Source organism: Trichosurus vulpecula, chromosome 1, assembly GCF_011100635.1.
Source record: "Trichosurus vulpecula isolate mTriVul1 chromosome 1, mTriVul1.pri, whole genome shotgun sequence".
Classification (NCBI taxonomy): Eukaryota; Metazoa; Chordata; class Mammalia; order Diprotodontia; family Phalangeridae; genus Trichosurus; species Trichosurus vulpecula.
Window position 1 is genome coordinate 357,109,790 of NC_050573.1, and position 13,965 is coordinate 357,123,754.

At 47.1% G+C, this 13,965-nt stretch overlaps 1 protein-coding gene and 1 long non-coding RNA gene across 5 annotated transcripts; one reads left to right on the forward strand and one right to left on the reverse strand.

Annotated features, from left to right (window-relative positions):
- Positions 1-534: 534 nt before the first annotated feature.
- Positions 535-13,431, forward strand: IRX4 (iroquois homeobox 4). Of its 4 annotated transcripts, none has more exons than XM_036751343.1 (6): positions 535-784; positions 7,061-7,220; positions 8,110-8,361; positions 9,669-9,778; positions 11,201-11,520; positions 11,949-13,431. In XM_036751343.1, exons 2-6 carry the CDS (start codon positions 7,176-7,178, stop codon positions 12,752-12,754), a joined length of 1,533 nt encoding a protein of 510 aa, XP_036607238.1. In that variant the 5' UTR covers positions 535-784; positions 7,061-7,175; the 3' UTR covers positions 12,755-13,431. The 4 variants fall into 4 exon arrangements, with proteins under 4 accessions (XP_036607238.1, XP_036607261.1, XP_036607246.1 ...); XM_036751366.1 differs by lacking the exon at positions 535-784 and adding an exon at positions 1,105-1,139; XM_036751351.1 differs by lacking the exon at positions 535-784 and adding an exon at positions 4,899-5,419.
- LOC118843647 lies at positions 4,370-5,374 on the reverse strand. Its single transcript, XR_005009929.1, has 2 exons — positions 4,881-5,374; positions 4,370-4,679 (listed from the first exon to the last, which is right to left on the reverse strand). It is a non-coding gene; the product is annotated as an uncharacterized LOC118843647 (long non-coding RNA).
- Positions 13,432-13,965: the final 534 nt, after the last annotated feature.

The following is a 13,965-nucleotide window of genomic DNA, read 5'->3' on the forward strand; positions in this document are numbered from 1 at the left end:
TCCTCACAACACCGTCTCCCACCCCATCCCCCACCATTGCTGGCTCCTTCCTACCCTAGGGCTCGCTTGTGTGAGAGAAGTAGAGACTTGAAGAGAGAGGAAGTAAATCGAGCTCTTGCCATCTTTACTTGCCCTGATAAATTGCAGTTTGCATGTGGGCGCAGTTAATCAAAGCCTTGATAGATGGCTGTCTTACAGCTTGTACAACCTGGAGATGATTTGGTTAAACGGAGGACATTCGTGTCCTTTCAGAATCAATGCAATTATTGTTTGCCACCCCGACAACATCTGGAGTGGCAGCACTGATTTGACTGACCTGTTATTGATGGCGGTGTCCACTCTTCCTCCCTAACCTCCTTGAACCTCTGCAACCTCCTCCCCCCCAGCAAACACACACGTCCCCCCCACCCCCGGCGCGCGCGCGCCCCGCCACTCAGCCCAGCACTTATAACCCCCAAGAATGCATACGCGAGGTCGAGTTTTCAAAGGAAAAGTTGGGAACTACTGCTCGCGTTGGAAAGTGTTAATCAGCAGGAAAGAGTGTGATCAGTGGAGCTATTCACTTGAACGTCACTCTGGTACAGGGGTTAGTGAAGTGATTGTGGCGCCTAGGGACTGAAGGAAGGCATATTCCACTCCAGTCAGGTGTTATACACTGAGAAATGTCTACATTAGTTCTCTATAGCTCTCCGCAAGTGAACCGGTACAGGAAAGAGACCAGGACCCCAGCAATGGAAAAGCCCTCGCGGGAAGATCAGAGTTGCAGCCTGGCTTGATCTCTCAGGTACAGAAATATCTCTCAACCCCCTCAACTCCCCAATCCCCTCCCCATTCCTCACACCTCCTCCAGCCCCCAGCTCCTTATACCCCCATGCCCCTCCCGATCTCCATTTCTTTTTGATGAGGCGGCTTTTTTCTCCCATAAAACTCGGGGAGCAGAAAAGTAGGGGCGGGAGAGAGGAGCGTAGGTACATCCATGGGTTTTGTGCAATGATTACCTAGGACTGAGTGCAGATTGAGCTTAAGCCGGGTGTGTGTGTGTGTGTGTGTGTGTGTGTGTGTGTGTGTGTGTGTATGCGCGCGTGCGTGTGTTTTCTTAGGGAAAGGGAGATGGATCCGACGTTTCCGCGAAAGTGAAGGTAGGGTACAGAGCTCCTCCATGGTCCAGGCTCTTACAACGCAAACTTTGCAGAAAATCGGATTTACTCTGACTGAAACAAAGTTTGGTTTCCGCAAGAGGTGGGGTGGAGTGTGTGTCAGGGGACGAAGTGGGATAGGGGTTGGGGTGGGGGGGGGATGGATTTCAAGCCAGGTGCTGCCCAGAGTTCAGAAAAAGCAGGAAGAAGAAAGCGAGTGAGGCTGGGGGGCAGTGGGGTGGGGGCAGGGGGAGGAAGGAGAGAAGAAGCTAATAGTGGGAAGCTTAAGAACGAAATCACTGAGAATCACAAGCCCAAGGGACCATGGCTCCCCTGTGAACCATGTGTCCACTAATGCAGCGCCTTTGCCCTGGGACCCAGAGCGTGGAAGTGGGGGGGGGGGGACGGGGAAGTTGGGGGGGGCGGTACAAGTTCTTGGAGCCGCGGCCCTTAGCTTCCTGGTCCACCTGGGCGGATGCTGAGCATTTCCACTGAGTAGTGCTGGAAATTTAGGAGTAGGCGAAGGCTTGGTGAATGGGGGGGGGGGGGGGGAGTGGGGTAGTGGAAGGGAGGGGAGAGAGGGAAAGGGAGAAAGGACAGAAAAACCGAATTGTCAAGTGACAAAAGTGAATAAATTGAAAAGTACTTTAATCTGAATCTGAGGCCTGCCTTCATGCACTCAGACTGCTATCTCCCCTCCCTCTCCAGCAGCCCCTCTCACCTGACCCCGAGAAACCGGGCAAAAACTACCACGGAAAAGAAGGATCCTTCTCACGCCTTCCACCCTTCCACCTCCCACCCACCCCCGCACACCCACCCCCCCACCCCCCACCCCCGCCGCCCTTCCTACCCCACTTCGCAGCCACCCGGGTCTTTTGGATCACTCCCACCTCCTTGCCTTGCCCTCTTGAGCAAAGCGCTATGACACCCCAAATGGGCTCTGTACTAGAAGAGGTGGCCTCCCTGGGAGCTTGCGATTCCACTACTCCCCCCCCACCCCCCACCCCCGGGCCACCATCCTGGGCCACTTAAATAGAAATGGATTGTCTTAGCACTGCCTCTGAAACAAAACACTTCTTCGTGGATGTAGGCGCCAGAGTGGAAGTGGGAGGAACAGTCCTACCAGCCTTTGGCAAAAGTCGTGTTTTGCCTTCGGTTTCCTGTCACTCCCCTACTGGACAACACCGTAGTTTTTGTCATTGTTGAGTTGTCAGAAACCAGATAGCCTAAGACAGTAGTTTCTCATTCTAAAGTCCCTCTATGTATTCCAGAGACCCCAAGTATTTCAAAGGAACTTTCACCCTCAGCACCTCCCGAACCTGAGAAGAGGAAAATGCAGTCAAGTCCGCTTGAGATTGCTATCTGGGGCTGTGCAGCCCCCGGGCTTGCCTCACCTAGGACCTCCACCGGTCTACCTGGCTCTCTGGCCCAGGGGCCTGCTCCAGCGACAGGCTGATTTCTCCTTCCACACACGCCCCCACCCCCCTCCCCTTACAATTAAGTTTCTCGAACTTTGAAGGTGAATCTGCTGGGGAATTGTTCAGTGTTTGGCTTTGACCTTCTTCTCCCTATAGCTTTTCTAACAAGTGCACGCATGCTGAAACCGTGGGGCTTCGCTTGGACCCCTAGGTATAGTCAATCCATTGCACTGAACTGAGAGTACTGAACACTGGGGATACATCTAAAAGCATATTTGTGGATATGGCTTAGTGTATATACAAATATATATGTAGGTATTGTGTATGCATGTATGTAAGATTGCAAGATGTTTAGATAAATGAGATTGTAGCCATTCATTCCTAATAAGGGATATTTTGATGACTCCTTGTGGCTTGGCAGCAAGGACAAGGAAGGGGAAAATCCTGGTCCCTTGTCTAGGGCTGTATCTTTTGTAGGAAAGAGACTTTGGGACAATGATGTATGTGGAGCATATGCAGAATGTTTTCTGGCACTAAAATTCCGCCTATGTGCTTTAGGTCAGTGGCTGTCCCACAGTACTAAAGGGCAACTTAAATTCAGGTCTGTTTCAAAGCCAGGAGATGAAGCTTCTTCATCAGGGGCTGGCAAAGCATCTGGAGCATTTGAGCTCAGGCACCAACACCGCTAAGATGCCAGGCAGTCTATAGTCAGGGTGGACTAAAGCAAAGGCCATGGTCAAGCTTGCAGAGGAAAGTCGGGGCCCAGAGAACTGAGACCCATAAGGGAAGGAGGGTAGAGATGGGAAAGAATAACTTCCAGTCTCTTGTTTGGTAACAGAAGTTGGGAATGACATTTCAGAAGGGCATTGACTGATCACGACACCAGGGAGACTCAGGGCCCTAGGGAGGGCCGAGAGTTGTCGGTAGAAGAACGGACTGGGTGGAAAGAAACATGACAGAATTGTACAGTGATTAATAAAGGGACCTTCTGTGCACCCACAATAACACCTCCTCCCCCCCCAAGGGGAAGGGGATTGCAAAGGAATTGCATTAAGGATGCAGGGTAGAAGATTACTGTAGCTATATAAATAGATAAGGAATGTACATATAGAATCCGATCTGGTATTTTAAAGATTAATAGATTTATCAGATTCTCAAATTTTGTGCAGTTCAGACGAATTTTTGCTTAATTGCTTGTGGTAGGAGCAGAAGAAAAGGGGATACCAGACACTGGGGAAACTGAGGGGTTGTCACAACTGCTTAAAAGTGTTCACAGGCTCAATCTGCTAATTGTAGTGCTCAACTAGGAGCCAGTCTGAAAATAAGGACGATGGAGTTTCCTTCGTGGACTGGGTGACTGGTCCCTGAGGGTTTAAATAAGCAACTTCCTCCACCCCAACCACTACAACCCCCAGACAATGTCACAACAATTGGAATCGAAGACAAAACAAATCTTCTAATGAGTCTTTTCTTTTCTCCTGATACTCTGCTATAAATTATCTAATCCACCACTCATCTCCTACCTCCAGACTCTTTACAAGGTTGTAAACAAGTTATGTGTAAAAAAAAAAAAAGAAAGAATTAATTAAAAGAAGTACCTTGTTCTACTGGAGTGAGGAGGGGGGTGGGTAAGGAAAAGACCACAGGAAAGAGAGAGAGAGAGAGAGAGAGAGAGAGAGAGAGAGAGAGAGAGAGAGAGAGAGATTCATTTCTATAAGAAGGCCCGTTGGCTAGTTTCTTATTATTTACACGAAGGTGATATTAGCAATGCAGGTGAGAATGAAATAAACAGCTCGCCAAGAAATCAATACAGAATTCAAAAACAATTATTAATGTCATTTGACTCGTGTTCTTTTTACATTTCTCCCGGCTACAGACGCTAAACTGTCTGAATAATTTGCATGGATCTGCTATTCATTATTTCCGATGCCTTTCCTTTGAAAGCAGCTAGGACGTTGCTTACTATAGTCTAACTCGATCGGAGAACTAGTATTTTCATCTGTAAATTAAAGCAATTACGCAGCAGATATTATATTATGTGTACTGTGGTCTCCAGATAGTCATCAATCACCTTCAATCGAGCTGTCAGAGTGGGCAGATTCGTTTCTGGGAGGCAGTCTTCCAGCTGGGGAGAAGAAGAGAACATCATCATTAATTAGAGTGTGACCCTGGGGCTATTCACATGTCTGAACCCAGGAATCTCTCTGAGCAAGTCTGCACACTACCGAGCAGCAGTTCCCCTGCGCTGGGCTGCCAGGGCTCCCACAGGCACCCTCCCTCAGCTGCCCTCCGCTCTCTGGGAGCGGCCCAGAACCACAAGGGTTACCTTCGGTCCTCCCTGACCCGCACTGGGCAGCATCTAGAGATGGGGGTGTCCCCAAGTCTGGTGGTGGAATTTTGACTGTAGGTGCATTTTCGACCTTTCTTTACTAAAGGGATAAAGGAAAAGGAAGGAAAGGAGACCCGAGGAAGCCAAGAGCTGATTTTGTCAGTGGAGGGCAAGACGAATCAAAGCGCTATAATTATAAGTGGCTTGAGATCCTTTTACAGCCTGTCCAATGACTCCGATAAACCAGGCTCTGAAAGTAGGATTTGACTTGAGATTCTCTAACCTGGGATGGGATAGAGAAAGTATTGGGGTTAGTACTCTCTGACTATCTACCCCTACGCTTCTTCACCACCACCCCGGACTCCTCCCCACCCCCGGTAGAGGAGAGCATTTTGGCAGCTTCTGCGCCGGGGGCGGAGGGGAATCAGCTCTGGCTTGGAAACCGCAATCTTAGCGGGGAGGCTGTGAAAATAATGGATGTGGGCTTTTCGTCTCCTTGCTCCCAGAACAACTTTAAAGGGCCTTCGTGCCTCCATGTAAGTGAGCTTTTTTCTTCCTCCAATCTGCCACGCCAGGAAAAGGGGGGGGGGAGGTGTAAAGAGTCTTTATGACAGGGTTGGGGAGAACTCCAGATGTGTGCGACCATCTCTTGCTAAGGGAGGACTGATTTGACTAAGCGTCCCCGCCCGCTCGCCCCCCCCCCCATGAAGCTATGAATATTTTAACTCCTCAGAGAAGGGGGGGGAGGGTACGTGTAGGAAGAAGAAGAGGGAAAGACAGTGACAGACGGAAGGTGGAAGCCCAGGGGACCTGCTTGGGGTTGCTGCGAACTGAACTTGGAGGCCACGGGACCTGGTGGGGGCGGCTTAGGACCTTGTGCTTGGAAAGGAATTTAAAAGAAGTGGTTAGAGTTTGAGAAACTTGTCTCAAAGGGTCTCAGTTGTCCTGGAGTGGCAGAAGACTTTGTTTCACTTTCCTCGAAGCAGTTTGGATATTCAAGACCTATGGTTAGATTGGATCTAACCATGAGAGTTGGACTGGACTTTAAAAATCTAGTCTAAAACTTTCACGTTAGAGATAAGGAAACTGAGACCCAGAGAGCTGAAGGAAACTCGCCCAAGGTTGTTGGGGGGAGGGCATAAAACATTCACCAGACTTAAAAGAGATTTGGAAAGAAGAATGTGCAAAACACTTTGGGGAGATATTTGTTCTGAAAACCCAGATTAGGATTGTTCCATATTGTTCCATTGGTTCCATAGGTTGTGAGAAGAGTCTGGAGATACATATTTTAAATACATACATAAATATACAAATATATACGTGTATGTGTATACTTTCCCGTTTGAAAACAAGAACTATAGTCGAGGTTTTTCTCCAGATCCATTGCTTTGCAAATGTTGCTGCCTTCAGTTGTTTCTTAGATCCTGAGCCTAAGAGTTTTATATTCAGTAACCCATCTGGAGTAGAGGATACAAAGAAAATAGAAGTCGTTGTCCTGTGGTTTATTGCCAATGTTAGTGCTAATTTTAACTGTTGATTAAATCTTAAATGAAGACTCACTCGTGTGTCCCTTCATATGTCTCATTTGTAATTGAGACTAATTATTACAGTGGGGTGGGAAGAAGCAGCTGCTCATTAATTAATTTCTAATTAAAAGTGCTTACCATTCTTCAGTGACTAAGGAGAAAAAATCATTAGTCGGTGCAATATTGATTCTTCAGATGAAAACCATAAAAAGTGCTATTTGTTTTCCTCGTGTATTCCCCACTTGCATTCACGTTCTCTATGCAGCCATACATGCAGGTTTGTGTATTCTTCACACACACACACACACACACACACACACACATACACACAATCAGATGTGCCTCAAATGAATATTAAACCTGCAGTTAGGTCAGTTTGAGTAGGTTTTATCTGACGTCAGTCTTCGCTGTTTAAAACAATGTACATCCGACTTGACGTGTTTGCCCGCGAGTTTTCTTTTCTGTTTTCTTTTGAAAAATATGTATTTGTATCGGCACGGGTTGGCCCATCTCCGTACCCTATGTGGCTATTTTCCGGGGCTAAACGAATAGCTACGATCATTACTGATCACTTTTTCCTCAGTTAAAAAAAAAACAACTTTAAGATGTAAGTAGATAAATTAAATATGGTGTTCTGCTTCGTCCTATAAGCATCTAGGAACCTCTGGTCACCAATCAGTTGGTACGATAGAGCAGAGCCCAGCTGCGGTAGCGTGTTAGAGCAGACGTTTCTCCTCGCTCCTTGATAACCGGGAACCTCCGTACCATGTCATACCCTCAGTTTGGATACCCTTACTCTTCTGCACCACAGGTAAGACCTGATGGTCCACGGAGGATAATTGATTAAATGCCAATGATTATTGGCCACTTCCGAACGGCTGCGGGCTGCGGGGTTGCTTGGGTAAAGTGAAGAGCTATCGGAAGAGCGTGAAATTGGTTAAACCGCGGTGCTAGCGACGTTCGCAGAGAGAGAGTTAGGTTCCTCTGCCTTTCTAGGTGATTTAGAGAAGGATAGGAGCTCGCAGTAGAACCTGGAGGGGACGAACTGGGTTGGGAGAGAGAAACAAGGTTTGGGGAAGAGAACTATTCCCCCTCCAGGTATCACTTGCTCCTCCAGATCTTGTGTTTTTGAAGAGGAAACAGCAAAGTGCCTTAAATGAGTAATTGCAGTCAGTCACATTGGGGAATACCCCAAAGACAGCAGGTTAATAACAGATGTGAGTGTTTGTCTCAGTGTGGCCATTTGAAATCTGGAGCTAATGTAAACACGGTACTTTAGGGGAAAGGGTTCTAAGGCTAGGGGCAACCTTTATGTGGCAAGAGGAGTCAAATCATTTTAATATGGGAACGGTGCAAAAGTTCCTTTAAAGAAGGGAATTTAAAGGGAATGTTTCCTCTAGATACTCTGGATAATCAGAAGCCCCTCTTTCCCAAAATACATTCCCATTAGGTAATGGAGGGGGGCGGGATGTACGGGTCTGAGTTACTGTGTTTCACCAACAAGCAGGCATTGAGCTGGTACATTTCAAGAGATGCCAGATCTCCATTCGCTGCAAGAAAGAGAGTAGCTAACAGAAGCCCCCTCCCTATCTTCTCCCCCCACCCCAGGCATTTTTCTGTGGATACTGGAAATGTATTCTTTCTCACTAATTTCATCTCAAGCGCCCTTTCTGCCCTCAAGACCTCTTTCTTCCTTCTAGTTCCTCATGACCACTAATTCCCTGACTACTTGCTGTGAGTCCAGTGGCCGGACGTTAGCAGACTCCGGGGCAGCTGGCTCAGCTCAGACCCCAGTCTATTGTCCTGTGTACGAGAGCAGGCTGCTGGCCACAGCTAGGCATGAGCTCAATTCCGCAGCTGCCTTGGGAGTCTATGGGAACCCTTACACCGGCACCCAGGGCTATGGAAACTACGTTACCTACGGCACTGAAGCCTCTGCCTTCTATTCTTTGGTAAGCTAAGCTCTGGACCCAGGGTAGAGGGGTGCGGGATATCCCTCAAACAAACTTGGCCCTTATGATTCCTGAGATTGAGCTAACACGTCAGGGACAGAGTAAAGAGAGAGGGATGAGTGGAGGAGGGGACAGAGGGGAGTGAAGAGGGGAGGAGGGACAGACAGAGGAGAGAGAGAGAGAGAGAGAGAGAGAGAGAGAGAGAGAGAGAGAGAGAGAGAGAGAGAGATGAGAATTAGAGAATCTTTCCCTCGTGTGGAACTGTCCTCTTGCAATGTAGGTGCTTAGAGATAGGTAGGGCTGATAATTGAAAGTTCATGTTCAGCATTCGCAAGACAGTTCCTTGGTTCTATCTGCTCATGGACATTGGGGTCTTCACCGGAAAAGTAGTAGAGTCAAATACTCAATAAATCGCTGCCTCCTAGGTGCTATGGAGTAATGGTGCTAATGACGGATGCCAATGATGCAGGAGCTACTGGGGCTTAGAGTCTAAAGTTCCATGTGTCCAGGTCCCCAGGAATCGATACACTTTCGAATGAGCTTTTCCTTTGGCATCATTATAGTGAGGGTTAATGTGTCTATTGATCTCCCTCCCGCTGAAATTCCATAGCACTTGGGATTAAAGTCTTAGGAATCAGTCGCCCTCCCCCGCCCCCTCACTTCCCACCCCAGGCCTCGAGCTGTACTCTAAATCCTCCCCGACTCGAACTTCTTTATCCCTCTCCTCTCTTTACTGTTTTTTTCCCGCCTCCTGTTCACCTTTATCTCCTTTTTTCTCTTCCTCTTTTCCCCTTTTTCTCCTCCCCCGCTTTTGTTTTTTACCCCAAAGTTAATAAACATATTTCTAGGTCAGAATTGACAGAACCTTTTTTTTTTTCTCCTAATGCAAATGAATGGGTCGATCTCAAGCAAAGTTTCTCTGGGTCACCAGAGTTCTGTGTTCAGGCCCTGTCCTCAGCCTTGGGCTCCAGGTGCGGAGGTTATAATATTTATATGTTGATTTCATGTTCCATCCGCAGTGTCCCTCATCACCAGAAGACGTGTGTGGGGGGGAGGTGGGGGGGAGGAGGGGAGAGGAATACAAAATAGTTTTATTTACATTTTCTACTTCCAATCTGTAGCAACCGGAGTTAATAGGTGTCTTGTAGCTAATAAATAAAGGCTTCACAAGGAACTTTATTTTCAGTAGAGATATTGCTAGGGACATACTCTGTATTCCATCAGAAATGTAACCAGATTACTGTCGTTTAATTCCCCTCGAGGAATAAAAAGATTAATAAACCGACAAGCTTGATTTAATGTTACAGAATAGTTTCGACTCGAAAGATGGGACGGGATCTGCGCATGCGGGCATCACGCAGGCAGCAGCCGCTTACTACCCTTATGACCACACGCTCAGCCAGTATCAATACGACAGGTAAGAAGTAACAATTAAAGAGCTCCATCGAGGAGAAAGGGCACTGAGTGTGCTTTTGCCCCGCAGCCTCAACCCCCTGAATTCCAAAGGGAATGTTTTCCATACATATTTTGCAAGCTGTAAGTACTGGTGGGTTGCCATACATTGGCGACTTTCTTCACATGACCACTCATTTTTGAAAAGTGACTAAGCAGAAAGGAGACGTAAATCTTTGGTACACCCTCTCCTGGGTATATCGAGGGAAAACCTTAGAGGTGGGGTATGAGGTGTGGTTCAGCAGATTCCGTTGGCTTGAGCTGCCCACGTAGTGTAATAAGTATCAACCAGTACAGTCTTTCTTGTGAGTTTTCATATTTGGCTGTTTGAATACAACATGTGTTTTAAATAGCAGAAGAGGCCATGGGCTCACAGGCCGAAACACCTGATGGTTAGCCCAAGGGACACTGGAGGTGGGGGGAGGGGGGAGAAAAGAAGTGAGATGGGAAATACGGGTCCCAGACAGAGCCTAAGTCCCTCTTTCCTAGCTAAAAACATACTGACCACACACACGCTCGTACTCAGGCAAGCACTGAAGGCCCCAGACAAAACTCTCACCTGTATTTCCCTCTCTCTTCCTTTGTGGTTTTGGGTAAGGGGAGGGGGGCCTTTGCAGCAAGCCTGGTGAATTCGCTGTTTTCAATGTGACAAGGCGGCCAATCAGACTCCCACTCCAGGGGTTCCTACCCACCTGGGTGCACACCATCCCCTTTCCCCTTTCCCCAATGTGATTGGTGTGTTTTATCCTCTCCTGAAATCTTTCTTCTTGTTTTGAGTTCCTTGCCAAACCGGTTGGACCCTGAAGCAGGGCCCGGACCCCTTTCGCACTCACAGACAAGTCACTCGTGAGTTCGCGGTGTTCGTTAGCTCTAAAACCTTGAAACTCTATTTAAGCCATTCCAACCTTTTACGCCCACTGGGCGCTAGTGACCTTTCTTGGCTGTGTACATTAAATATTCAGGTACAGTCCAGCATCTTCTGCGTTTCGTTTTTACATTTTCCTGAACAAAGGGGTAGGAGGGATTACTAATAAAGGAATCCTATTAACTATACGTCTATTAACATTTACGCCCTGAGGTCATTTAAATAGCTTCTATTGGAGAGAGGGTTATCAAACTGTCCAACAGATTCAACTTTGCTCAAGCGCTCTGCTCATTTCAGGCTAAGGTTTTGAAAGCAGATTTTTACCCCCTTGTGTGTGTTTAAATTAAAAACAAATATTGTCTATCCACCTGGTGCTACAAAGATTACTGCAACAAGCAAACAGAACCGAACCTAGGATTTCTACTGCTTTGGTCGCAAGGGTTAATTTTCTGACGCAGCCCCCACGTGGTAGTCTGCTTGACCCGGGTTACTTTGCCATCACCTCTCTTCTATGTTTCCCAGGTACGGCACGATGGATGGGGGAACAAGGAGGAAAAATGCTACCCGGGAAACAACCAGCACCTTGAAGGCCTGGCTGCAGGAGCACCGAAAGAACCCCTACCCGACAAAGGGTGAGAAGATCATGCTGGCTATCATCACTAAGATGACCCTCACCCAGGTCTCCACCTGGTTTGCCAATGCTCGTCGGAGGCTCAAGAAGGAGAACAAGATGACTTGGCCACCTCGAAACAAATGCTCAGATGAGAAGAGACCCTATGAGGAGGAAGAGGAGGGAGAAGAAGAGTCCCAGGAAGACCATCTCAAAAATGAGAAGAATGAGGGTTGGTTTGAAGTAATAACATTTGGCTCTGGGTAGGAAGAGGGAGGGAAAAGATGCATCTTCAATCCAATTATGTGTACTGGTGCCTGTAGTGGTGTAGAATGAGAAGATGCTCGTTGTAATATTCCTAAAGGATGGAAGAGGGCAAACAATTTGTCTTTATTCTAGGCCCTTGGTCATCTTATGATCCACTCTGAGCAATCACTGTCCCTTTCCAAACTGTCTTTTGGGACAATTGGTGGAGAGAGGAAAGAGTTGGAGAGAGTTGGTGGCAAGGAAAGGTTCTGATTCCCTTGACTCCTTATTGAGTCCCTTTAGGAGTATGGGTTAAGGTTTAGTGGAGATGAAAAAGAAAACCACTTAGTGTGTTGCTTTGTTAACTTGTAGATGTCTCTCTTTTTGCCTTTCCCCACTCCCATCCTAAAAAAGAACGTGTCCGCAAGGAGGAGAAGGAACTCGAGCTAAGTGACTTAGATGATTTCGACCCGATAGAGTCTGAGAACTCAGAGTGCGAACTGAAGCCGGCCTTCCAGCACCTGGACAGCGGCCACATGCGTGCTGCCTCTGGAGGAGCAGACTGTCCAGGAGACCCTTGCAAGGAGTCTGCCACCTCTCTCAAAATGTCGCTCCCTGGAGGCGTCCAGCTGGAGGAAGATGTGGAGCGGGCCAAGAACTGCCTCAAGAGTGTGGTAGATGAATGTGATCAAGACCTAGTAGTGGGAGGGCGACAGAGAGGCTGTGATTCTAAAATGTGCTTCCAGCAGCCGGTGGAGTCCCAGATCCTGGAGGCCAAGCCCCGGATCTGGTCCCTAGCTCACACAGCCACTTCCTTGAACCAAACTGAGTACCCATCCTGCATGTTGAAGCGCCAAGGACTCTCTACTTCTTCCTCATCTGCCTCCTCTTCTTCTTCCACGGCAGTGTCGGTTCCCGGTGGCCTCGATAGGCACCAAGATTCCCCAGTCACCAGTCTCAGAAACTGGGTGGATGGGGTCTTTCACGACCCCATATTCAGGCACAGTACTTTGAACCAGGCTTTGAGTAACACTACAGTGTCCTGGGCTACCACCAAAGGAGCAATACTGGAAACGGGAACCCTGGGTCGCTCTCTGGGGAACAGCACAGACATGCTGAAGGGACATCTGGCAAACTTCCCCCCACACCACCACCACCACGACTCCAATAAGGAGCTCCTCTCCTTTCCCAAATCTGGCAGCAAAATGTTCTGTTCTTAACAGCCCCGCCCCCCACTGGGGCCCAGAATGTTCTTATCCTTGACAGAAGTGGACACGAATTGAAAGGAGAGAGTGGGGGAGGGGGGCAATAGGGAGGGGAAGATCTTAAGTTTGAAGAATAAACTTTTTTCTACAAATAAATAAATCAATAAAAATAAACCTAAAACAAATCAAGAAGCAAGCAAACCAACCATGTCAATCCAAAATAGAGGATTTCAAAGTCTGTTTTGCTTAGGTTTGCCAGAGAGACTATTTTCATTCCATCCTAAGAAGAGTTTCCCTTGTCTACAACTTTGAAAAGAATCAGTGCCGGGATCCTTGTTTAACTTCCTGTCTAAAGAAAAAAAAGGGGGAAAGCACGTGCTATATTTTAGAAGTAATTAACAAACAAACAGAAAGTTTACATCCAAAGGTTTACATTGAGGCAATGTTTCAATAGCAAGTTTTCCATTTCAGGCATGCCAATATTAGTTTAAAGACTTTTCAGACTTTTCCCTTCTGATTTCATTGTTAGTATATAATTCTCACAAACAGCACTTTTCCCAGGTTTACACTATCGCACAAACTTAACTTTACAAATAAGATGTTTTAAAGAGGTATGTTCACATCCATGAATTGTCTGTTTCAGAGGTTTAAAATGATAATACTAATAAAACCGAGTGATGGTGTTTTGCATTGCCCTATGACTAAATTCCAGATTTAGGATTCATACTGGTAAATGTTCCGATGATAACTTCTGAGATGCTATTAATCCCAAAGAATGGAAGAGAAGTGGGGAAGAGCAGTGAGGCAAATATTTACTGATTCTCCACATCATTAAGTAGCCCGCATAATTTAAAATTTACATTTAAACAAACACTAGTAATCACCACGTTGGGGGAAGGGAAAACTGGAAATCTTTAGAATTTTTAAAAACCTTTTCAAACTGGACACTCTGGAACCCCCTTAGCATACCCACAGCTTAACCCTTGAAGTTCTCCCTTGGCTGTGTGCGATAGCTAAGAAAGGAACAGGCCCCTCTTAGTGGCTCTTCCCAGCTGGAAAGAACTCAGTTCCATCCATCACCAACGTTTGATGAGTCTGACAGCTTTTCACCCCCAACCTCCACATCCAAAGGGAAAACAGCCTGAGCGGTTTGAGTCATATGTCCATCCCTTAAAAAAATCAATCCAAACTCTGTGCACTAAATTTATTGAAATATTAAAGAAGTA